Source organism: Endocarpon pusillum (assembly GCF_000464535.1).
Source record: "Endocarpon pusillum Z07020 unplaced genomic scaffold scaffold2349, whole genome shotgun sequence".
NCBI lineage: Eukaryota > Fungi > Ascomycota > Eurotiomycetes > Verrucariales > Verrucariaceae > Endocarpon > Endocarpon pusillum.
Genome location: NW_006916177.1, coordinates 1 through 24,987, shown reverse-complemented (window position 1 = coordinate 24,987; position 24,987 = coordinate 1). Strand labels below are relative to the sequence as shown.

At 47.2% G+C, this 24,987-nt stretch overlaps 6 protein-coding genes across 6 annotated transcripts; 3 read left to right on the top strand and 3 right to left on the bottom strand.

Moving 5' to 3' along the window:
* Nucleotides 1-2,067: 2,067 nt before the first annotated feature.
* EPUS_09261 (uncharacterized protein) lies at nt 2,068-5,391 on the bottom strand (the record flags this gene model as incomplete). Its single annotated transcript, XM_007803496.1, has 3 exons — nt 2,068-4,243; nt 4,297-4,899; nt 4,943-5,391. The coding sequence occupies 3 exons, from the start codon at nt 5,389-5,391 to the stop codon at nt 2,068-2,070; spliced, it is 3,228 nt and encodes a 1,075-aa protein (XP_007801687.1).
* Nucleotides 5,392-6,163: 772 nt separating this feature from the next.
* Nucleotides 6,164-7,460, top strand: EPUS_09260 (uncharacterized protein; the record flags this gene model as incomplete). Its single annotated transcript, XM_007803495.1, has 2 exons — nt 6,164-6,301; nt 6,357-7,460. 2 exons carry the CDS (start codon nt 6,164-6,166, stop codon nt 7,458-7,460), a joined length of 1,242 nt encoding a protein of 413 aa, XP_007801686.1.
* A 632-nt stretch (nt 7,461-8,092) lies between these two features.
* Nucleotides 8,093-9,726, bottom strand: EPUS_09259 (uncharacterized protein; the record flags this gene model as incomplete). Its single annotated transcript, XM_007803494.1, has 5 exons — nt 8,093-8,374; nt 8,468-8,840; nt 8,938-9,064; nt 9,163-9,588; nt 9,675-9,726. 5 exons carry the CDS (start codon nt 9,724-9,726, stop codon nt 8,093-8,095), a joined length of 1,260 nt encoding a protein of 419 aa, XP_007801685.1.
* An 867-nt stretch (nt 9,727-10,593) lies between these two features.
* EPUS_09258 (uncharacterized protein) lies at nt 10,594-11,292 on the top strand (the record flags this gene model as incomplete). Its single annotated transcript, XM_007803493.1, has 1 exon — nt 10,594-11,292. One exon carries the CDS (start codon nt 10,594-10,596, stop codon nt 11,290-11,292), a length of 699 nt encoding a protein of 232 aa, XP_007801684.1.
* Nucleotides 11,293-11,961: 669 nt separating this feature from the next.
* On the top strand, nt 11,962-14,703 carry EPUS_09257 (uncharacterized protein; the record flags this gene model as incomplete). The annotated part of the gene is made up of 5 exons (XM_007803492.1): nt 11,962-12,204; nt 12,270-13,200; nt 13,262-14,055; nt 14,116-14,164; nt 14,219-14,703. The coding sequence occupies 5 exons, from the start codon at nt 11,962-11,964 to the stop codon at nt 14,701-14,703; spliced, it is 2,502 nt and encodes an 833-aa protein (XP_007801683.1).
* Nucleotides 14,704-23,200: 8,497 nt separating this feature from the next.
* On the bottom strand, nt 23,201-24,157 carry EPUS_09256 (uncharacterized protein; the record flags this gene model as incomplete). Its single annotated transcript, XM_007803491.1, has 2 exons — nt 23,201-23,561; nt 23,646-24,157. The coding sequence occupies 2 exons, from the start codon at nt 24,155-24,157 to the stop codon at nt 23,201-23,203; spliced, it is 873 nt and encodes a 290-aa protein (XP_007801682.1).
* Between the last annotated feature and the right edge of the window lie 830 nt (nt 24,158-24,987).

Genomic DNA, 24,987 nt, shown 5'->3' with positions numbered 1-24,987 from the left:
AAAAAGATTTTTTTTATTATATAACGCTACCTATTTATATACGCTATACAAACCCAAAAGAAGACAAGTACAAGGGTGTCTTATCTCTTAGATAGAACGATATTATATCCACAGTCTATAAAAGCTGCTTCGAGTCTGAGTACAAGTTAGATACCTAAGAGTCGGGTGGTTTTCAAAAGCCAGTGTCCCCTGATTTGCGGTCGCATGCTCAACGCGTGCGGAGCACACGCGTTTTGCCTGCGGGGCCGCGGATTTCGCTTGGTTTCCTTACACGAGGCGATGCTGCGCGCTGCAGCACTCTTGTATGAGTACTCACGCTAGATACTACAAGAAGATAGAAATCTATATCCTAGCTGTCTGAACAACAAATAGCTGCTTAATACAAGCTCACTAAGGGCTTAATATAATAATCCTTAATTAAAGTATTTTTATAATACTTTATATATAAACTTATTAGAAAGCGTTTACTAAGCAAAATATTTATACAAGATAAAAAAAACTAGTATTTAATTAATAAATTAGCAAAAATTACTAAAGAGTTTTAAAATTTAAAATTTTAGTTATATAACGCTTAGGTATTAGCTTATACTTATTAAAAAAAGTCTTGACCATCTTTATAACACTTCAAAAAAGCTTAACAAAATTTGAAAGCTTTAGGCATAAATTAAGGCTAAAGTTACTCCTTAAACTTAACATGTTATACACAAGCTAAGCCACGCAGCTATTCAAGAGCATACCAGCGCCTAATTACTTCAAAATAAGCTCAACAATTTACGCAAGCAATCTCATCAGCAAGAGGTCAAGAAGCGCTCAAAACGCATAGTAAAAGAGAGGGTACAGCGTTCGTGGAACCTAAAGGAGGTCAGGGCTGCTAAAGAGGGCAGGGCGCCCTCTAGAGTGCAAATTACGCACCGTTTAGAGGATTCGCTGCGCATCAGAATTCTCTCAGATAGGCTCAAATAGGAATTATCTCTAGCTTCATTTTTTGGCCTAATTAAGTAGTGGTAATGTGGCCTATAGAGTGGTAAAGTACTGCGTAAAGTGTGCAAATTGGCCCGGTAAGTGGGGTGGCCCGCCAAGTGGTAGTGTACCTTAGTAGCTTTGTTTGCGGGCATAAAAGCATTCTTGGAACATTGGCTAGTACTTAGTAGTATCTCATACTAATATACAATATTACAACCGACGGCTTCTGTATGGCCTTCGGTGGGAGGCAAGAGGACAGATCGGGTGACCATTCTGGCACAAATATTTGCGTAAATGCCATATCGTCGTGGACAATCGCTTTCAATCGTCATGTACATTCGCAACTGTCTGCCTGTTGGGCCCCATTTTAAAGCTCAAGGTAGAGAGGCCTTGGAGATTATTGGTGTCCGCCAAGACTAAAATTGTCGAGAAAAGTGTGACTGTCTACATTCTAAATGCTCTGTAGGAAAGGGAGATGTGGTAAGAATGGTTTCCGGTAAGTGGTGTATGGCGATGTGATTTCTGTTCACTCGGCGCATTAGGGCCCTACAGTCCACGTCCACACGTCCACACGTCCACACGTCCACACGTCCACACGTCCACACGTCCACACGTCCACACGTCCACACGTCCACACGTCCACACGTCCACACGTCCACACGTCCACACGTCCACACGTCCACACGTCCACACGTCCACACGTCCACACGTCCACACCACGTATAAAGCAGAGAGAGCATACGCTGGGAGCCCTTGAACCATGGTCATTCTTCCTTGTTCCACCCAGTGCTTTTTTAAACGTGCGGCTCAATTGTTCAAGCCCACAGGCTTCAAGGGAACTTGGTTCTTCTATCGGCATGGACAAAGATATTTAGACTTCAAGCTACGTCCCCTTGAAGCTGGCAGATGGCAATGTGCAAAATTCGCTCGTTGTATTTATGTTCCTTCTTCAAGCCATCCCTGGATATTATGGCCCCCAGCAACCTCGGTCAATTCAGGTGAGTTGCGGCCCCTCCTTTTCGAGTGCTTATCTCAGTCTCGTGAAAGGCCATCCAAACTTGGAGGGGAGTTCGACTTGGTGGAACTCATATGCGTTTCAGCCGGCTAGACTGCTGAATCACCAATGTGCCCTGGCAGGATATCCGGCCCAGGCAGCACTGCTGCTGAGATGTCCTCTACCGACGCAGCTTTGAATTGTGTAGGGAGCACTGCACCATCAAGATTATGCAGTGAATCTCCGGCTGTTGTTCCGGCCAGTTCATCGACAGTAGCTTCAGCACTCTGATTGTCCCTATAACGGGCTAGCTGTTGCTCAATTATTTCTGAATCGGTTAATTGAATCACACTATCGAATCTGGCTACTGGAATTCCTATACGGCCCTTGTCGAACATGGTATCTTGGCTTCGGATAATCTTGTCAGGTGACATGACGTCCTCGTTGTCCGTTGATTCAGTATCGCTTTCGAGTGTGTCGGATCTTTTTCTAAACCGTAAGGTGATGTCCTCTCTTTCTCGTTCCCCCGGGTCGGATGTGGAATCATAGGCACTGCTATCCGAAAGATCATCTTCTCGTTCTGCTGAAACCTCGGTTCGATTGTAACGAGCTCTCATGTGAGAATGATCGTGGCCAGTACGCATGTTTTCAGCGAGTGAATATTCCATAGGTCGACGCCTCTCCCGACTTCGTGGTCGATGAGTTTCATGTGCTGATTCGTTAAGTCGACCACGGTGCCGGCTCCTGGCATGTCCAGTGTTGGGTCCATCATCTTGAGTACTATTCTCATAGTGTCGTTTTGCAGAGTTTGCGAGACTACGAGTCCCCCGTCTGGTTGATCGAGGTTGATATGCAAGTCTATCCCAATCAGGATCTGTGTATTCTTCCGGGCTTTCATAACGTTCATTCGGAAGTATAATGCCACGGCTATCATTCCCCCCTCGAGTTGGATAACCCATAGATGAAGAGTTCTGAGCAAATTCAAAGTCTTGCTGACGTCGAAGCGACCGCGCACGCTCATCATTTCGGGCAAAATCTTTAACACCAGTGTTCGGAGATTTGTACTTCACCAACTCCTTCCCAGTAGAATCATAGTAAGGCGACTTTGCCGCGAGTGAGTAGCGAGATGAAGGATCATCCCATGACCCTGACCTCCGTACAATGAAACCAGTTCCGCCTGGTTGAGACAACGTGCGCTTGACAGGTTCGTTAAAAGTGACCTGGTTTTCATTTCTTGGCCGATACTGGTAAGCCAAATCGTCGGTATTTGCTGAGCGAGAGTATGGTATGTCCCAGGTGATGTGCGGGCTTCTCACGGCACGATTGTCCCCGTACTTCACATGATCCCAGCCGCTGGCTTGGCTATCCATCCTTCTGATTGACTTGCTCCATTCATACATTTTGTTGAGTTCGGATTCGTTCAGCGCCTCAGGAATCAGGATCGTCCCATCTTCTTCAATGAAATTATAACCAGACTCGTGAACAACTCTGGTATCTATGGCGTCTTTGAAGACCTCAGTAGTCACTTTCTTCATACCCTTCACTCCACTGCTATCCACAATGATACGTTCAACGATATCGGCCAACAAGGGCCCTCCAAACGCGCTTTTTCGACCAGAATAGTGGCGCGGTTTCCTTTGCACACTCTCACGTACGTTCTCGTGCTTGGGTTTATGAGGCAGGTCTGGGTCTGATCCAGCCATATGTTCAGGAACGTGCTCTATCAAGGGCTTCGTAGAATTCAAGGGTGGCACTTCCGAGGAAGGATCAGTCATCTGCTCATGAGATGTCGTGGGACCATTGCCTGCCTTGCTGGTACCTTGCCCGGCAGTAATCGTTTCTTTCATCATCTCTTCGGATTGGGCCTGCTCTAATCTCACAACAATGTGAACACAAGCAATCTCTTTAACACGTCTCCATAAACCAGTCCTCTTCCGTTCTCCTAACTCGTTTAAGTATATTAATTCCCAGTAAACCCCTGGTCTTTTATCACGGCCCACGCACAAATTCGTAATCGCGCGTTGATAGAATGCTTCAAGAAGCGCATATCGTCTCAAAAGTGAAGGTCCACGTTCTGAACCCCTCTGGGCTCCAAGTAACTGTGAAAGCAGTTCCTCTGATATTGGGACCGGAAAGACGGTGTCAGAGGACTGCTTTATTATCCATGACTCAAGGACTGTAGGCTTTTCTGCGACTTGTTTGTGATTGGCTCCTGACCTGACTGGTTCAAGAAAGACAGACTTGGTGTTTTGGTCTGATGGAATATCTGTTCTAGGCCGAAAAAGCCTGGATCAATAGTCAAACCTCCAGTGAGGCAAAAGATGAGACAATGTACATACCTTGAAAGAACGGACCCCCGGATCCCAACAGCTGCTGGAATTGGATGGTTGTCTGTTTCCGGCTGTGATTGGATAAGCGGCTCAGCCTTCTTGAGTGACACGATTGGAGGGTGGGCGGTGGATGCCAGATCCTTCAAGATCAACCCAACTTTATCTTCTTCGACACCTGCCTTTGTGAGCAGCTTCTGAAGAAGATCTTCCGATTGCTGTCTTGCTTCTTCCGCCTTCTTCTCCTCTTCCTTCTTTTGAGACTTGTATTCGAGAACGGCAGCGTCTCTGATTTTTCTCTCTTTCTCTTCGTCGTTCTTTCTCTTCTGCTCCTCCTGTTGCTGTCGAAACGCCAAAGCTTCTTGTCTTCGCCTCTCTCTCCGAGCAGCGTCGCGCTGAGTTAGATATGCAAGATATCCTTCCATCCCTCTCTTGTCAGATTCTCTGAACGATGGTTTGCGAAAAGGCTCTTTTCGTCTAGTACTCTTACTAGCCTTCTCCTCTGCACGTTTCGCCCAACTCAACATTTCCTCATATTTGGCATTTGCCCATTGCAATTCTTTCCTCACCGCTGGGATTTTATTTTTGAAGTGCTGTTGGTCGCTTTTGGTGTGGCTAACAAGGATTAGCTGAATACAGGAACCGATCGAAGCCTTACGCTATAAACGTCATCAGTGTGAAGTAGAGAAGCATGATATCTAGCTTGACTGCTGCCAACTCTGCTCGAAGGACTTTCACTTTTGGTTTCGAAAATGCCCACTTCATTCGGTCAGATCGTGTCATCTCTCTGCCTGGGCTGTCTAAAGCTGAACTGAGCGGAGCGCTCTCCAGCCTTAAGAGATTTTCTATTTCTGAAATAGTCTTCTGGCACCTAGCGGTCAAGGCCCTGGTGTCTGACACGCCATTTTGGTTCTGCAGACCATTTTGTTCCGCAAGTTTGCCGAGGTTTTCTAATGATGACGATGTCGTTTGGAGCTCTTGACGCAGGCTTTGGATAACATTTGTCGCACTTTTGTAATCGTCTAGCAGGTCTTTGAGCTTTGAGGCAAGTGAAAACCCTGCCTCAGCTACTGTCAAGATCGCGGATGCCTCCCCAACGCCCGTCATTTCGACGCAGCCATCGAAAAAGAACGATTGCAAGTATTTGTCGACAAAAACCTTCTCTCTGCGCTGGTAGGGAAGATGGGTTGAGGAAAAGCCATATTTCAAATATCCGAGTACAGCCTTTTGCTATCGCGTTCGTGGCAACACCCTTCGCTCGAGGAAACCACGCCAAAAGTCAGCTCTCTGCGGGCTCAGTCAAAGTTGCATAATGGACCCCAACTTCGTGCAACCTTGCCATTACTACACGTCAGTTGAAAGCCCGTTGTGGCTTGAAGGATCAGACTTGTCTCGGTTCTAGTTAGTTTACTACCCCCGAACCGGAGCAAGGGCCAGTAGAGGTGTTCTTCTCGTAGGGATTGGAGCATTCTCTCGTTGATCTTACCCATGTTTACAACGAGCCGCATTCCTGCTATATAAAGTAGTAGGTTGCAATGTAAAGTCTCGAATCCTGCCTGGGATCAAGAGGTACATGTCTTGGATTTGGTCATATGTATCTTATGTAGAGACATTCTTACAATTCGGATTTATCCTTCACCATCAATGAATATGATTCGATAGTCGTTCCCATAGGTAGAAAGTCTTCGGAGCGCCTCGCTTGAATATGTATGTGTGAGAAGCTGGGTTTGTGTTCTAGCTTGAAGGGATCCATAATGCCCAAATCGTAACATCCGTGCCTCTTGGCATTTATTCATTTACCAAAGAGCGAACCTGCAATCTCCTCCAAAGCATTTACATATGTAATGTCTCTTGAGATGAGTTGCACTCCTAAACAGGTATGAGGAACTCAATTTCTACTCATACTTATCTGGCTGCTTCCGTCCTTACTCTGGTTCTTTGCGTTCATGCCGAGGCCACAAAAGGAGCATCCTCCAGAGCTCTGTTAACTCCAGAACAAATAGGGGAGGGGTTGGAGGTAAGTCCTTAAGACAGTCATCCTTCTAGGCATTCGCTGTCTGACAGTGAAATAGCAATGCTCGGTCGTACAGAAACTCAATGCACACAAAGCCGCAACAAGTCCACAAACAGCCTCTGTCACCGCACGCATCTTCTCTGTCCTCTTCCCATCCGCCTCTCCCGCCATAAATGCCCTCCTAGCTACCGCCTATATCTCCGGTCCTCCGAACTTCCTCCTCGCACTATGTCCTCCCAATATCGATCCAGCTTCCCTGACCATCATGGTCGCGTTCGCCGTTGGTGGATTGCTGGGTGATACTCTTTTCCATCTACTTCCAGAAATATTCCTAGGAGAGGATCACCCTGATAAAGTCCAATTCGTCCTCCTAGAACCCAACCGCAATCTGCTACTGGGTGTGGGAATTATGGCCGGCTTCGTAGCTTTCGTGGCTATGGATAAGTCATTACGGATTGCGACTGGTGAAGGAGGACATTCGCATTCTCATAACTATTCAGACGCGAAAGACCAGGTAACTACATCCACCTCTTCCGGTTCTTCCACCGGAAAGGCCGCAAACGGCGAGCTCAAGAAGCGCAAACCCGACGCCGACTCCAACTCCGCTCCTAGCATGCAACCTTCATCAACCCCACGGAACCCCTCTGTTAAACTCGCCGGCCTTCTCAATCTCCTCGCAGACTTCACTCACAACATAACCGACGGTCTTGCCCTCTCCTCCTCCTTCTACGCCTCCCCAACACTCGGCGCCACCACCTGCGTCGCTGTTTTCTTCCACGAGATCCCGCATGAAGTCGGCGATTTCGCATTACTCATTCAATCAGGATTCAGTAAGCGGAGAGCCATGGCCGCGCAGTTCTTGACAGCAGTGGGTGCGTTCTTGGGGACGTTCATTGGAATTTTTGTGAACGAATATGGTGGTGGAGGGGAGAAAGACGGGACAGGAATTGGGGGGGGAATTTGGGGAACAAGCTTGAGCTGGGGCGACATGCTGTTACCATTTACGGCTGGGACTTTTCTGTACGTGGGCACCGTGGCGGTGATTCCGGAGTTGTTAGAGGTAACAGGACGGACGAAGAGTGAGGAGTTGAGGAAAACGGGATTGCAGTTCTTGGCTATGGCAGTTGGAGCCGGAATCATGTTAGGGATATCGTGGTCATAGGGTACAAAAGTAGAGGATGCCTGCTTCTGGCAATATCGCAAGCGATGTTTAATCAAGGGACGGAAACGTCAAGATGCGCTCCATCCTCTCAAGGGTTCGTTGCCTAGCACGAGAGCAGTATCGGCATTAGGAAAGCAGCTAATGCTCTGGCAACTTCCTACTCCAGCCTCAGCCCCACATCATCTAGCTTTTCTACCTTTCCACCCCCCTGGAACGACTTCGACTGTGACTGCGTTACTGAAGAGCAATTGCAACCGAGACATTAAAGGTGTGGACGAGCCCAACACCCTAACGTATCCCTACTTGGGTTTCTTAGTCTCCGGGTGTAAGAGGGTGAATGCGTATTGGGCCAATACAATTTTGTTTCTTAGCCATGCTGGTTCAGACTTTGTCCCCTGAACAGCTTTACATTAGTTACATTAGGAGGAGGAGGAGTAGGTCGCTGGCGCTTATGTCAAGTTTTTGGAAGACTCGGACCATCCGTAGAGAGTTAAGATCCCTAGACCAATTTAGTTCGCACTTCACCTCGCCAACCAGTTATCCTCAAAAGATTTGGGGAAGTCAGCTTTCAGTATTGACCGGCTATCGCCATATATTAGACGCTAACAGCTCCAACAGAAGCCAGTCTTTCATCACGGAGCTTCCAAGACATGCAAAAGATCAGGTGGGAGAGCCCTCCTGACCTCTCCAATCTGCTTTGTAACACATAGAGGTCCTTGGCCATCCCAGCTGACTTCGCACTGTTGTTGATCGCAATCACGGACCACCTTCACGATGCGGTCGATGAGGGCGTGGAAACGTGCCAATAGGGTCGAGTTGTCCTTCTCCCATTGGATGACTTCTTGACTGATATCCTTGACCTTGGGCTTGTCAAAGAGACCGAATTGGTGATACGCGATGAGAAACCTGGCTGTCTAATTCAGCCAAAGTCGCGGAAGAATTTCATTCATGTCGAAAGGCTTATAGCTAGCACGTGTCTTTATGTCGAAGATCTGATCCTGGCGTACTCTCGTGCCTTGGGTCTTCAATTGGAGTTGTTGACCTTGACGAACCTCGGTGCTGGTCACAGTCATGGTACCAAACGCATCGTCGAGAGATGGTTGGCTTGTTGACTTCTCCACGCTTGAGGATGCTTTCTCACCAGCCTCTTTGACATAGCCATCAGTTTCCGTGCGGACGAGGAATTTCAATCCACCAAATTCATAGTGAATTATACGTTGGTGGGAGCACGAACCCGCAACCTCAGAATCCCATGTGGTATATGCCTCTGGGAACGTGTGACCATAGCCTTGTAGATTGGTGATGACTTCCGTAAGGGAGCTTTCTTTACGCACAAAGAGCACTGTGTCTCCAACAACGTCGACATCAAAACGGAAGGGTCTTGGTTCGGACATAGTAAATCAGGAGATTCCCAATCGTACTACCGCATCCTACAACATCCACCGCTTGTAGGTCGCATTTTGTTTGCATGGCCAACATGGAACGGAACGTGGGCTCAAGAGGGTACGAGGCGTATCGAGCCGCGTTGATGTCTCGAAATACATCTTCGCTATCGCGCTTCAGCTGTGTATCTGTTACTGGTGGAGTCCACGCCGGGGGCGAACCTGTGTCATTCGAAAGTTCAGCATATATTATGTATTGGCCCCGGGTTCAAGCTCCCAAATTGGCTCAACGATTGATTAGTGGAGACTCAAGGGCTGACCTGGCACGAGGATAACTGGAGACTTTCCACTAGTCCAGTTATAAGACGCGACATATTCGACATCCTTGATCTTGGGAGCATCCTCTTCTGTCGATAACGTCTTGATGTCGATGCGGTCAATGGTTGGACCTAAAGGCTTTGGCGGCGGTAGAGTTTGGGGCGGTCGAGCTCGACTAGGATTAGTAGCACCACGGCCAGGATCCTCTTCCTCGAACCTTATCGAAACCTCGGTATGAACCACGATGAGAAGACATTTTGCTGTTGGAGTTGAAGCTTCGAATGAGAGCTGAAGATGGAGGCAATTCAGATATTGCTCTCCATGTCTAAGTGGAGACGAGAGGATCAGATCAGTACGGCTGATGTGCTTGGAAAGGCTCTTTGCAGCACATTTCACATGCAGTGCTGCCAGCCAACCATCTCCCTGTACTGTAACCCGACCCAGATATGGTTAGCACACAGTAGCGATTGAGGCTCGCAATCTCATCCAGCCTTGCGATGTATGTCGGGCGTACTCTCTGCCCTACAAGGTGCGAGAAGCTGTAAACTATTGTCTGGGTTTGACATTCGAACTGGTTTCAGCGTGGCTGGACACCCTATCATCCCTGGAACGAGCACAGGCAAGGTACATGAGTTCACCGCCCTGACCAGACGGTCTAGTACAGCACAAATCTATCTGTGGTGACCCTTCCGTTCAAGGAGCTATCAGCAAACATTGGTAGCCCAAGACGTGTCCAACAGACACCACTTCGGAAGATCCTTACTATTCCACACCAACAATACAAATGACATCTCTAAGTCCAGAAGATTCTCGTGTCACGAGGCTCTCTGCCTTCTTCAACAAAATTGTACACGGTCAAAGAACGCTGTCAACCGCCCGTGATGGAAAACTCTTCATCGAAGCGGTGTGTATCCAACCTGACCCGCCAAGCTGCGCCCATAAACTCCTATCAAGCGAATGTGGGCTTTCAGCCCTTCAAGCATCAGTACGATTCGATATCTCGATCACATTTCTCAATAAAGATGCTGTGTCGTTGCTTGGCTATCTGCAAAAGCCATCGTTGAAAGCCATCGATTCTGGTTCTGTGCTCGCGTCGCTGCTTCTCAGTATGGTGAAACCGCCGTTCGTCTGGGAGGCTTTCTTAAAGTCATTCACAGGCGGTCTTTTGAATGCAAGCGCTTCTCATGCGTTCGCTTGGCTACTGCTAGAGCTTGTATCCTGTCCGGCAAAGCATCATCTCCTTACCTGGCGTAGCAAACTCGTCGAATATCCTGGATACAATCCCGAAATCTCCTGATGGAGAAACTCGAATTCTGGGTCAGAAGATCAAGCATGCCTTGCCATTGGATGCATCAGAACTACACAACGATATAGAAGCGAAACCTGGAGGTAGACATGACAACGATCATGCAGATCATAGAGAGATTTCGATCATGCCTACCGCAGATGAACTTTTATCAAAAGATCATCCCTTCTTCCGAAATGCCGATTTTATCGATGATCCGAAGACTGCCTCCTCCCGTAACGGCATCCCCATAGATAATCAGTTCCGACTTCTTCGCGAGGATACGATAGGCCGAATACGAGACGAATTGAAAATCTTAACCGGTAAAAAGCCTGGACACCACAAGGGTATCATCATCGATGGTCTCTCTGTAACCGGAGTGGAAATGGGGACCGATCGCAAACGCCTGCCTTTGGGTATTGTCCTTAAGTGCAAGGGAGAACTGCCACATCTGAAAAATATCTACCTAAAAAAGCGTCAGCAATTTTTACAGGACAGTCGCCATATTCTAAGACAGGGAAATATGGCATGTCTCGTGATCGATGGCGAGCCAGCAGCATTTCCCACCATTCACAGGGACGAAGAAGGCCTTGCCAAAACCGCCGCCGCCATCACAATACAATTTGCAGATGATTCAACACTATCATATTCGCTTTCAAAGATGAAGACAGCTGAGAATGTCAAACTGGTCCAGCTTGACTCTGCAATCTTTGCTTTTGACCCATTCCTGGGACGCTTGCAGGAGATGAATGGTTTACCACTGGAGGATGAGCTCGTTTATTGGGAGGCAGGTAAGGACATTGAAGGTCCCTCCTTCCAAGCAACCAAAGTGGTCAGGGGCCTGTAATCACGCTTAGGAAAAGATCTGAAGAACTTCTTAAGCATCAAGAAGAGGGTTATTCTGGATGAGTCTCAGATGAAGTCCCTTTGTGCTTCCTTGCTTCAACGTGTCAGTTTGGTGCAAGGCCCCCCGGGTAAGAGCTAAATCTGATCAATTTCATTGTCAATGTTAATGAGATAAAGGAACTGGAAAGTCCTTCATTGGAGCACTAGTGGCGAAAGTCCTCCAGGATTCTACATCGCATAATGTTCTTGTCGTCTGTTTTTCGAACCACGCACTTGATCCCTATTGCAGGCCTGATATATGGTAGCTTTGTCGTCTCCTCCTAGTGCAGAAGGAGATCCAGACCCTGCCACCGCCCTTTTTCAACACAATCACGACTATTACATAGCCGTCCAGATTGCTAGTGGGTCGGGGGCTTGTACCCCTTCCTAGCCGGTTTCAAGACCTGTGCACCGTAACCTTTCGTTTTATTTTCATACCTATTACCAAGCTCGAATGCCACGGGGTGTTAGCCAACGAGAACCATCACCAGATAGACTAATACGAACAGTTGCTAGGCATTACATGGCTGAATAACACTGTCGACCGCCCGTGATGGAAAACTTTTCATCGCTCCTTCCGCGATGGCTAATCGTACTGAACGAAATGTCTTGACGCAATTTATGGTCATGGATGTCACCTTTACAACACTGCTTGTTGTACGAAGAAGACTATATCCAAGGCAAGTCAGCTCTCATCTCGATGGCAAATCAGGCTCGCTTCCTGGCTCGTGTCGAAGTCATTCTGGAAGATCTCTTCATCCTTGCAAAGCAAGGATCCGATGAGATTGAGACATTACAGGTACACCTGCTAGAAGCTGCTGGCGTCAAAGGACTCTTGGAGTTCGTGGCACAAATTGTGCCTAAGAAGATAATGGTCAGTTCCTTATATATCTCCACCTCACAACTTTCTGCTGCCTGTGCTGACTCAACTGTACTTAGAATCTTCTTGGGTCTGAAGATCCTATCAATGTGTATGATCTGATCGCATTAGAGTCTGATGACTCCTGCAAGGTCGATCAATCATGCGGAGTATATCTCGTCGCCGGACGGAATCCAGCGCAAGGGAAGCCAGTCGTCTACAATGGAATGTGCAACTCGCTTGATGGTGGTTTAATTCGTCGTTCAAAGTGTGGTCGACACACCTGCACCAGCTGCTGCCACCAGCTCTATAACCACTCTAAAATTCTTTGCGGAACAGTTTTGACCCAGAAGTGCTCTAACGGCCACAATCAATCATGGCAGTGTCACACCGGTGCCCCCCCAGTATGTTCCAAATGTGAACGAGATAGAAAGGAAGCGTTGAACAGAGCTCAGAGAACCCACCAAGAAAGGCTGAAACGGGAGGAGAAGCTCCAAAGGCATTTGAAAGAAGTCGCGAAGCTAGATGAGGAAATGGAGCAGATTAATCAGAGCATGAAGGATGCACGCCTGGATTCCGAGCAAATGGCTATCCTTGCACAAAAGCGAATGGATCTTGCAGCACCCAAGCAGCGCGCGAACAGGACGCAGGACCCCCGCCAGGAAGAGCCACTAGGCGTCTATAACGACGACCATCCAAACCCGGGAGACCTGCGTCTCAGGAAAGCCGCGCAACCGTCACCAGGACCGGCGATATCCAATCAGGGTCAGCATTCAAAGCTTCGAGAACATATCGAGACCGCGGTGGGGCATAATAAATCCCCCTCTCAGAGGGAGTGGCAGCGCCAGAAAGACCAGGAGAATGCCCATAATCCGGCGACCGATAAGATTATGGAGATGATAGGTCTAGAACATGTCAAAGCACAGGTTTTGAAAATCAAGGCCAAGGTCGAAACGACAATCCGGCTGGGCACTGACCTGAGCAAGGAACGTCTCGGACTCGTACTGCTGGGTAATCCAGGCACAGGCAATTTTTCCCTCGATTCTACAATCACAGCTCTAACCGTGCAAAGGCAAAACAACTTTTGCTAGGTACTACGCGAGAGTTTTGACCACCATGAAAGTCCTTGTCGGGGCTGGATTCATCGAGACCACAGGTTCACATCTTGCCCACGGGGTTGTTACTGAAGTCAAAAATCACCTGGTGCAACTTGAGAAACTAGAAGGTGGCGTATATTTTATCGACGAAGCATATCAACTCGCTGAGGGACACAACCACGGCGGCAAAACTGTCCTTGATTACTTGCTTGCCAACATTGAAAACCTCACTGGAAAGATAGTTTTCATATTCGCTGGTTATCGGAAAGAGATAGAGAAATTCTTCGAGCACAACCCGGGACTTGAAAGTCGCATCCCCTACCCTCTCCGTTTCGAGGATTATACCGACCACGAGTTCTTGACGATGTTACAGTTCCAGATGAAGCAATACTACAAGTCTGGAATAGACATTGAGGATGGTATCAATGGGCTGTACGTGCGAATAGCTACCGGCAGATTAGGAAGAGGTAGAAGTCGTGACGGTTTTGGGAATGCCCGAGCATTGGAGAATATGTTCGCCAGAATTAGAGAGAGGCAATCAGATCGTCTAACCAGACAGCGGAGGGAGGGGCTCACCCCGGACGACTACCATATTACAAAGGAGGATCTTATTGGGCCGGATCCATTGCAGGCCATCCTTACCTCCGATGCGTGGACACAGCTCCAACAGCTTACCGGCCTGAAGTCTGTGAAAGATTCTGTTAGCTTCATGATCGATCTGATTAAGACAAATTATGAGAGAGAGTTGAATGAAAAGGAGTTGGTCGAGGTGTCTCTCAATTGAGTCTTCCTGGGGGGCCCCGGTACTGGAAAGACCTCCGTTGCCAAGCTGTATGCCAAGATTTTGGCGGATATTAGGATGCTGAGCAATGGTGAAGGTAAGTTCGCGCCCGGCTTCACAAAGTTATGTCCTCTGATCTTGAATGTCCAAGTCGTCGTCAAGAACCCATCCGATTTCATTGGTAATGTGATTGGGCAATCTGAATCCAATACTAAAGCCATCCTCGCGACTACTGTCGGTAAGGTTCTGATTATCGATGAGGCCTATATGCTCTACCCAGGTTCCAGCTCAGGAGGGGAAAGCAGCACTGATATATTCAAGATCGCCGTCATCGACACGATTGTTGCTGAGGTCCAAAGTGTGCCTGGCGAAGACCGCTGCCTGATCCTAATCGATTACGAACCCCAAATGGTGGACATGTTCCAAAATGTCAATCCCGGACTCACTCGCCGATTTCAGCTCTCGGATGATTTCCGCTTCGAGGATTCCAGCGACTCCGAATTGCTGGAGATTCTCCAACTCAAGCTTAAACGACAGGGCCTAGGAGCAACTCAGCAAGCCTTATCCACCGCCATCGACGTATTAAGCCGTCTCCGAAATGGATTGAATTTGGCAATGGTGGTGGGTGGGGCGTAGCGAGTGTTGATACGTAGTAAGTACAAACTGCTGTGTCGTACAGCGAAATTGGCAGCGAAATTGGCAGCGAAATTGGCAGCGAAATTGGCAGCGAAATTGCAGTAGAGATTGACCAATCAAAAGCAGGCAAAAGGCAGGGGTTACGTGTAAAATTCGCGTTTGACAGCACTTTAGTAAACGCACCTTCCTTGACGAAACTGAGAAACTGTATGTCGGCTTTGATGAAATCTGCAATGCAGCAGAGGTTAAAACAAGAAAACCCTTGGTTGAGGAGTTCCAGTTCGGCAAGAAACATGGTTGACACCCCATACAGAGCCGTGGCCTGGTCTTCCTCAACGGCCTGAGGATCGCTGTCGGATTAAGACTTTGGGACGGCAGAAGTAGTGTCGACCCTGAGCCGAGTGAGACGTCGCTTTCTCAGAACCAAAGATATATCAAACTTGGACATACCATGGCTCGTTGCGGCCAGAACACCCAGCACTAAGGGGAAGGGGTAGTTAGCTAAAGACATGAACAAAGTGTCAGCAGTGGAAATGACAGTTATTCCGTCAAATGACCACCATACTGATACGATAAGAGAAGGATATTTTGACCGTACTGTGACCATATTTCTAGCAAAATACGTCGTAGATAATGAAACTTCATTGAACCACAGGCGATTACTCTTTAAGCAGTCTAAGCGCACTTTGATGGCTCCCCTACTAACGGAGGCCGACACTTGGCGAGTTAGTACACTTGGCGAGTCACTTTGTTAGGGTTCTTCGTAGTAACTTTATCACTCGATATACACACAACCCACAGTCAAATTCTACTACAAATGAAGCTATAGAGTATTCCTATTTAGGGTTCTTTGTGGGTATTGCCAGGATGAGTTTCTCCTGCGTTTTGTACGCTATCCTTGCCCGAATTAGCTCTCCTTTGGCCCTCCTTGCCTCTCGTATCTCTCGTAGAGAGAATAACCTCTAATTCTTCTCCTTCTGCAGCCTCTGTGTGCGCTTGTTGACCTCCTTGCTCTTATCCTGCTTTCGGACCTTGTGTAGCTCTGAATTGAGGGCTATATTGACAGAATTCTCTTGAATAGCGCCCTTGCCTAATTTGCGAATTTTGACTCGACTTAAGGGTGATAATTTGTGCTCAATTTGAGAGATAATAGCCTCATACTGATCAGGCTTTTTTGGAGTATCAAATAGGCTATTTGGAGTCGCTTTAGGATAGAAATCAGGTGTTATGTAGTCGAAATTTCGAACCTCTAGATCTTGCAGAATTAGGTCTTTATTTCGTGGCCATAGACTAGATCGTTTCCATCTAGTGCGCATATTACGTTCAGAGAATGCTTCAAGTCGTACTTTATTGTAGATACTCGCAAAAGTCACTCGATTAAGCGTAGCGTATCCTATTAGGGTGTATTGTTAAACAGCCTTGCTATAGTACTGCCCTAGGGGAGAAAACGGCCCTACATCAAGAGGCTGCAAATGATAAGAGGCATGAGCTAGTAGATAGATAAGGTGAATATTGCTTTAGAGGCACTCCTATTAAAATTCGCTAGATATATAACTTTTATAACTATTAAGGATAAGTATTTAATGCTTTTTTTCGTTCAAAGAGGTCTTAGGGTTAAATATATATTGTAACTAATTAATAGCAAGCTTATTATCAGTCTATCTCTTTAGAGAGAAGGCCTATATCTAATCAGGGAGCTTATTAGTAGGTAGAAACTATCCAGACTCTGGTTCCTTACTAATATAAATAATATAAGGCTTGAGAAGCACTTAATAGCTTATACATTTGATTATTAATACCTATTTTGATACTCCTGTCTCTAGAGCAACAAAAGGACCAGAGAACTTATTAAAAACCACATAATCTATCAAATAGGCTATTTGGAGTCGATTTAGGATAGAAATCAGGTGTTATATAGTCGAAATTTCGAACCTCTAGATCTTGCAGAATTAGGTCTTTATTTCGTGGCCATAGACTAGATCGTTTCCATCTAGTGCGCATATTACGTTCAGAGAATGCTTCAAGTCGTACTTTATTGTAGATACTCGCAAAAGTCACTCGATTAAGCGTAGCGTATCCTATTAGGGTGTATTGTTAAACAGCCTTGCTATAGTACTGCCCTAGGGGAGAAAACGGCCCTACATCAAGAGGCTGCAAATGATAAGAGGCATGAGCTAGTAGATAGATAAGGTGAATATTGCTTTAGAGGCACTCCTATTAAAATTCGCTAGATATATAACTTTTATAACTATTAAGGATAAGTATTTAATGCTTTTTTTCGTTCAAAGAGGTCTTAGGGTTAAATATATATTGTATAACTCGCCAAGTGTCGGCCTCCGTTAGTAGCATTATCTAAGAGGGCGTCTTCCTGCTAAGTATTTCAGGAGGGTGAAACAGGCTTGGCGGACAACAGATAAAATTAATTTCCGTGAGCTCATTTCTTCGCCCACCAAGACGGCATTGTTGATGATGTTTCGATGCGAGAGACAAGCCGCTTTGGGAGACGATGTTGCTCAGAGGTCAGTTGGATGTTAACCACGTCCTATGCACGGAGTTGAGTCGAGACACAGAAACGTGGCGCACTATTCACCAGAGCCGTAATCTGCTGTGCAGGCGAGTTCTGCTAGATCAATTCGGCCACAGGAACTTTGTCGGTTATTACAGTCTGCCGGAGAGAAGCAACCTTCGACGACAAGCCATTGGCATGTCTCCCTTCGTCCATGACCTCTTGCAGCAGGTACTTTGTAGTTTTTGGCGCTGTGTACGGTAGAGAAATTTCTGTACTCAAGATGAGGCAGCTGGCTGTGACGTGGTTCAGGGCCGAGATGGTTTGGCTGTGACTGTATGCCGGATTAAGGAAAACGAGGACGGCTCCCAGTTTTGCGCAAGCATAAACGATATGACATGTTAATCGGTCTGACCAGTCTGCTAGGGCTCTGGTCAATTTCACCACAACGTACTCGACATTATTTCCGAGACTAACGGACACTCGATCATGCAGTCGAATCTGAAGAGTGGAAAATCCCAGTGCCACCGAAATACTATCCGCATCGAGCTCTGCGCAAGATCACTGCTGATTGCTGGTCTTGACGAATTCTAGACCAATGGTTCCCTCTAACGGCGGCATCTGCCATCCACCAGTCAAAAAACCCTTTGAGATTAATAGCCACTAAGAATGAGGATTCAATGTTACGAACATCAGTGGGTCCATCGTGTAGAACGACAGTCTCACCGGGCTCTACTGGAACTTTTGAATTAGGGCGACATGATAGAAGAGGTGCGCAGTATACTGCTGTGGAACTAAACGACTGACATAGGTTTCGAGCTGAATAAAGAGTATCCCAAGATTTGACCCCAGCAAAACGCGAGTATTGCAGTACTCAAACTCAAATTCTCCACTTGCCGCTGATATTTCGATTGGATATTACCGAACACGCCGAGCTCTACGTTGGAAAAGACACCCGACCTCACTGCCAAATGATCCGGCGCAGCAATCTTTAATGGTCGTAGGAGTTCAAGATGTCTGCTGAACAATCTACGCCATAGGCAAGCATCATTGTGTCGCTGTTGAACATTGTCGAGATTGGCTTTTCCAAATGCAGTCATGGCGCTATTCACCAAAATTCCGTCGTCGGTGCTGCAATCAATCAAGCAGACAAAGGTAAACTATTGTCGACTTGGGGGCCTTATGGCCTCGAACCCTATTATGGGATGCATGGGAATTGGATCCCAAATTGGTGGGATTAGGTGGCGGAAGAGAATAAGGTGAAGTTCTCCATCTCGAAATCTATCTTGATGCTATGGCTCAAAGTGGTCTTCCATAGGCAGTTACGCTGCTCAAAGCTGCATATGATTGTGGCATTAATACTGTACGCGTGGAAAAGGGTCTTCGGCATCGTTTTGATATTTTTCGCCGTGAGATACTCCGAATGTATTCGAATGGCAGATCCGAAGAGATCATTGGCGATGCTCTGCGCACTTCCGGTATTCCTTGGCACAAAGTAGTGATAATGACCACAGTGGGTCGCATGATGTCGGACGAAGGACCTCGGGCTCCTGGGTTTCCATTCATGAATCGAGAGATGCGACTCAGTAAAGACTACGCCAATCAGGACGGTGTGCCATCTATGGACTTTTCAAATCTGGCGATCAGAGAAAGGCATTCCTCTGCTTCTGATCCTGAATACTGTAACTGGTCAATCAAGGACTTTCTCGGAAATTGATATTCAGGGCAGTCTTTGAGTCACTAGGTCGGCTGCAAACCGAGCACATCGACATCCTGCAGATCCACCGCTTCGATCCCTACGTCCCACCGGAAGAAACCATGCGAGCTCTACATGACCTGGTGGCTGAATGGAGAGTCAACTCTTGCCGGGCTAATTCCATGTGGGCCTACCAGCTTGCCTGTCCTTTTGAACATCTCGGACGGTCTCCTCGGACGTCCGCCAAGGCCAAAACCCACGTTTGAATTATGGCCAAAGTTTGGCTGGTCAGGAGATGATCCGAAGGGTGGAAGAGCTACCACGACCAATGTGTCGCTCGCTTGACTCAACAGACGGGCCGTGACGCCCGTGAATTGACTGAAGAGAAGGAGGCGTAACGTGGCCAACCCACTTCTGCACCACTCCCCCATGTGCACCACAAATGACTTGGCGTTTTGGTCTCAGAACATACTTAGTAGTTCTATCATTCAAACGTTGCTGGTGCTTTTCTGAAGATAGAACTGATTGAAATAGTTCAAATGACTACTAGTACTACTAGTAGTCGTTATGTGTCGGATTATGCTGCGTCGTACTATAGACCATGCAGGTGCTTTGGCAAAGATTCGCTCTTATCAGTTGGAAATTTTACGATAATGGCATGTTTTCGAGTATCTCTCCACGAGTCACAACGGACACGGTCCGGTTAGAAGAAGCCAGAATGCACGTCGAAGCACGGTGCAACTACAATGAGACCAATATCAGATTAAAATCGAGCTGGGTTTCGGCAAATCGTAAGGTGTTCAGTCACCTTACGATTTGTGATGGGCAAGCCTAAGGTTGACGATCTCAGATAATTCCTCGAATGATGGTCAACAACTCTAGCCGAAGCCTTCAGATAAAATTATTTGGCGAGACCTGCGCTTCTTCCATCATTCGAGCGCCGGTTGGAGCGCCTTCAAGATTGCACCAGTAGTCACAACCGCCCCCAATGTTCAGATCGGAGTACAGGCAATTGTTCATTCAGGCAAGGAGGTCGGAGTGGCTAAAGCTTGCATGGAGCTGGATATTCCGTTCGTCCTTTCTACGGCAGCACGAGTTCTATTGAAGAAGTGGCCGCAGCGGTTGGATCCGGTCCAAGATTGTTCCAGCTCTACTGGCCTTGGGATGATTCGGGAAAGGTTCAAGAAGACACAGGGCAAGGAGGTGGAAGCCAACATCCGGCTCGTAAGTCACGAATGGGTGCAATTTGTGCTCCCTAGGTTTGCCCCCAACCTGGTGTGTCAAAGCAAGCACCCCTCTTCACGCCGATAGAAATTTTCAACGCTCAGTAGGGACTGTGGCCCATTATTAAGGAAGCTTTGGAAAGGTCCGATTGTCCTCAAAGGCATTCAGCACCCCGATGTCGCTGTCGGCAAGTAAATGACAGTGCTCTTTGACTTATGTATCCGAACGGGAGCAGACATATTGAAAGCCCTCTGCTTAGGAGTCAAGAGAGCCATGGCGGGTAGGTCGACTATCTATGGCCTAGGAATTGCCGGTAAGCACCTTAAGATCACGCCCTGTTGAAACGGAGAGTTGTTCTGCTAACTCGACCTTAGTACGGCGGACTGTTGGTCAGCTCACATTTTTAGATTCCTTGTAGTCCTTGCTGTTTATTCTGTCTCAACCCATACTGCATGTAATTGTGTGTGGAAACTTACTACTCGGTTGATTTTGATGCCCCTAAGAGAGAGTGCTTTAAGCGATCATTTTTCAAAACGGATTCTGAGAATTTGAATTAAACTTGAGCCCGTAACAGTCCGCCATGCTTTAGAAAAGTTCTCAGAAGCGTCTTGGCGGACCTCGAAAAATCTCGAGGATTGCAATTGATCCTTCACACAGCCTGCCAACACGCCTCAGGCGTAAGCTGTGTCAGGCTTGTCTGAGGCCGCTTAAGTGTACCAAGATTGGCAAGCTCAGCTCCTCAGAATCAGGATTCAATATAAATGCCAAAACTTGTACGTTAATTCCGACTCGTTCGTAACTACTAGTAACTTACCAGTTACGCAAGCAGTTCTCAAGCTCTCTCATTCGTTGCGTAACCGTTCTATACGTGTTGCGGCATTGGGGACACCTATTTCTGCGATGCCTTGAAGGCGTCGGTTCTTGCTACGGAGTATGCCTCTTACGGTAGTAGTATCTCGCTTGATCATGGCAGCTGTCCTGTACAATCCTCTGAAGACTTGCGTGAGTATGTTGCAGAGGCCAGAGAAGTCGTAGAATGACCATCAACTGTAATATCTCTCGAACTGATCAGTAAGTCGAATTTTTTAGAGGTAAGTAAGAATCAAAAGCAGCCACACACGTGGTCAGTTGATCAAATCTGCTCTTGACTGACCGTTTGGGCAAGTGGAAATGCCGGAGAGTATTTTGTGTGGCAAGTTATGCGAGTGGATAAACGACTGTTAGGGAAGTTTATGCTTAGTCATCGCCCGAACTTGACCGGCGGCTTCATAGCTCGGCGATTGCTATTGATTTCGGTGTCAATGGCCTTTAGCTGACCTACCCTTCCTGAAGAACCCATGCCTGCCAAAAGCACAAAGATCGGGTGTTGTATTGGATTACTAGTATCCTTGAAGTCATTCGCTGCGAGGCCGTGTCCGCCAAGTCTAAACCGTGTCTTGGCCAGGATAATCGCAATGGGGCCAAAGTTCCTAAGCATCCCTCCTATCTCGATTCAGCATCTTCGTTGGCATCGTTTACCCTGGCGTCACCATGCTTCCCGGAAACGCCCTCCAATCCATCCTATTCCTCCAGCTGCCACTCCGAATCTCACCGCATTATTTGGACCAAGCCTCTCCCCAGGTGGCAGAATCTACTTGCCTTCAGACGCCAATTATTCCCAAGCGGTGACACAACGTTGGACAGTCTATGAATTCCCTTCCTACATCGGGATCATCAAGCCTGCCTCCGTGGGCGACTTTCAAGAACACTGAGTGGTTGTGATTCGCACGGCAATGTGCAGAGACGAAGGGCGGCTGAACATGAATTCAGGTTAAAATCGCGTCGTCGAATAAATTCCCTTTTCTGGCAATTGGAGGCGGCCACAGTACTTCGGTTCACGTGGGACGCCTCACAATGGAGTTCAAGTTGATCTGAGCAACTTTGACTCGGTGGAGCTGGACGCAGAAAGAAATCTGCTGACAATCAGCGGAGCAACCCAGTTTGCGCAAATCACTGACCTCCTATACGATGCAGGGAAGCAAACCCGCATGTCTACTGTGAGATGGAAGTTTCAATACTTAGTACTACTATCATGCTCTCCGTTGGTTGTTCAATATCAACTCAATACTAGTTCGAATTAGTACTACTACTACCCAAATGCCACTTGAGTAAATTCCATTGCTTCAATAATCATACAATCAATTAAAATCAATATCTCCCATATTGTTTAGATAGATCCAAGAAATCCAAGAGATCCAACTTAACTAGAGCTATTAGCAATATGAGATTGTGGCAAGTAGGGAGGGTAAGTCTTGGTATGTGCGAGAGAGGTTGCAAACGATTCTATGAAAGTAATATCCGATACGGAACACAAAAAATAAATTCGTGTGGTGATTAAGAACGAGCGGATCTCCGAGATGCTGGGTAGCACAGATCTTGACCTACGGACTTCCTTATTATCCTTGGCTGAAAAGCAGATATGATGATGATGATGATGAGGATGCTAGGAGATTCTTACTGACACTTAATTGTTCTTTAATTATGTTATGGAGATTACAAGTCTGCAACAGCAATAGTACTTCCCCAACAGAAGATTATTTCCGTTCCTACGAGATCCCCTTAGACTTTTGCCATATTTTGTTTTTCCTATTCCAATGATACATTTGGGTCAAGGTCAAGTGATGAGATTCTTTTGGCGCATGGAAGATATTTGGTCATTTACTGGTTGCGGCTGGTTTCTGCAAGAGCCTGCACGTAAGCATACAAGTACTGTGACTTCTCCTAGTGGGTATCGATTGGGTAGCCGTGATGGCGTACAGCTGGGTACCGTCTTGGAAGAGATCCTTTCCTATAGCTCACGCCAAAATTGTACTACAACGTGTTCTGAGATCACGCGCATTATTCAGATTTGATCGACCTCGGGGTCTATAAGATAGTACTAGCTGTCTTTGCCGTGCTAGAGGGAACCTTTTATTATCTCTGAGACCTGCCCACCTTCTTCGTCCATTTTGCTTTCCTTCCCTGTCCTCTTCTCTCTTTATATTCTACCATAGCACCCCCTTCTTCTTCTTCTCCCCCACTCTGTCTACAGTTTAGGAACTATGCTCAACAAGAGCTTGAGAAGTTCTCTTCGTCTTCTTGACTCCAACGTACCAATAAAGATACCCAAATGGTGGTAAAACCAATCGTTCTCCGCTCTTGAACTCCCACTCGCTGAGATCGAGGCCAGGCTCACGAAGCAAAAGGTCATCAATCTCCTTTGGTGTGCGAGTTCGAATGCATGAGACGTATCCATCGATAGCGTAGAATAGTGGTACTAGAGGGATGAGATAGGTGAAGAAAAGATGCATGGGCGAGTTCCAGAACCAGAGCATGGTGGTGATGAAGGGGGAGAGAATGACGATGGAAGTGTTCATGAAGGCGGAGAAGTTGCGGTAGGTCATCTCATGGATGCTATGGCGTGAATGTTGCGTTAGCGGGTGGAGAAGACACGAAAGGAAAAACCAATGGGCTTGAAGAGGATATTTTCACACATACACGAAAGCATCCGCTGACTCAACTGCACTGCGTAGGACTTTGCCCGCCAGCGGATCATCAAAGTGATGATAACACAGGTTGAATATCCTGCACTCCTTCTCGTTAGGCCCAGTTAATTTCTTAGCAGCCGTGGCATCGACCGGTTCTTCGATGTAGGAGATGTTCTCGCTACGTTTCACAATCTTTTCCCACGCCGAAAGATGCGGATAAAGATCTGTCAGAATAAATTTGACTGGGCCTTTGCCCTGGGCTAGAAGCTTTTCATTTAGACGGGCTTCCAGGACAGGAGTCGGTCCTCCTGCTCCGGCGCAAGCATCGACGAAGGTGAAGGAGGAGGTATCGGGAAGGTTTTCCATGAGAAGATCGCAGGCTTGAGCGGCTGGTGGGCCTTTTTCACTAGCGTTCGACCTCCACATCTGAGCGAGAGCCAAGTGTGAATGCTCTCGCAGCCAGCTGGGGCACCATGACTGATCCTCGATTTCAGCGAGGTGGAAGCGGGGGAGGAGAACCATGGTTGATGAAGTGTTTTAGTTTTTTCTTTCCGTCGAGTTACTGTTCTGACCTTTTGTTGGAGTGTGGTGGATATCTCAGACTTTGTTGCACACGTCCCACTTCGATTTCAATGGCAGAGATGGCGAATATAAGCAACATATTACCACGTGGTGTATGCAGGCACAGGAAAGTTGGTGTTGAGATTGTCTCGGCATCCGGGGTCCGACTTCTGGTCCCAGATCCCAGCTTCCCATTACGTGCAAGGTCGAAAAGCGACAGTGTTGCGAAGATTGTTTCCGCCGCCCTGGAGGGCTAAATTTCCATTACCAATCGAGGCCACCTTTTCTAACACGCCCAACAATGACTGTATCATGGAAGGAAGTTCGGAATTCCATCTGTCGTAGAGCCTCCTCAATTTCAATATGTCAGTATTGAACGCCATTGGCGCCAAGTTTCCACCTCAAAAGTCGCTACAATATGGACGACGACCCCACCGTGTCGTCATATTGTGGTTATTTTGTTCCTGGAACCTGTCATATTGAGAAAACGTCATCCTCCTAAAGCAAGCGCATCAGTTCCCTGAGATATGTGCATATTGAGCACCCAGCGCCTTAGCACTTCCGTTGGAACTGAAGTGCACAGAGGTACAGATTGAAGCAAAGGTTCTACGCCGTTCCGAAATAATACTAGTAGTGACGTGGTTTGAGCGGTGTCGTACGTTGGGTTGAAGTCTCCAGAAATCCCTCTGTCAGATGGATGTGACAAAAATTGCATGATGGAGGATCCGCCAAGAAGGTTTTCAAATCAGCTGTCGGAACATACAGCCACGTGCAAAAGTATCCGGACAAAA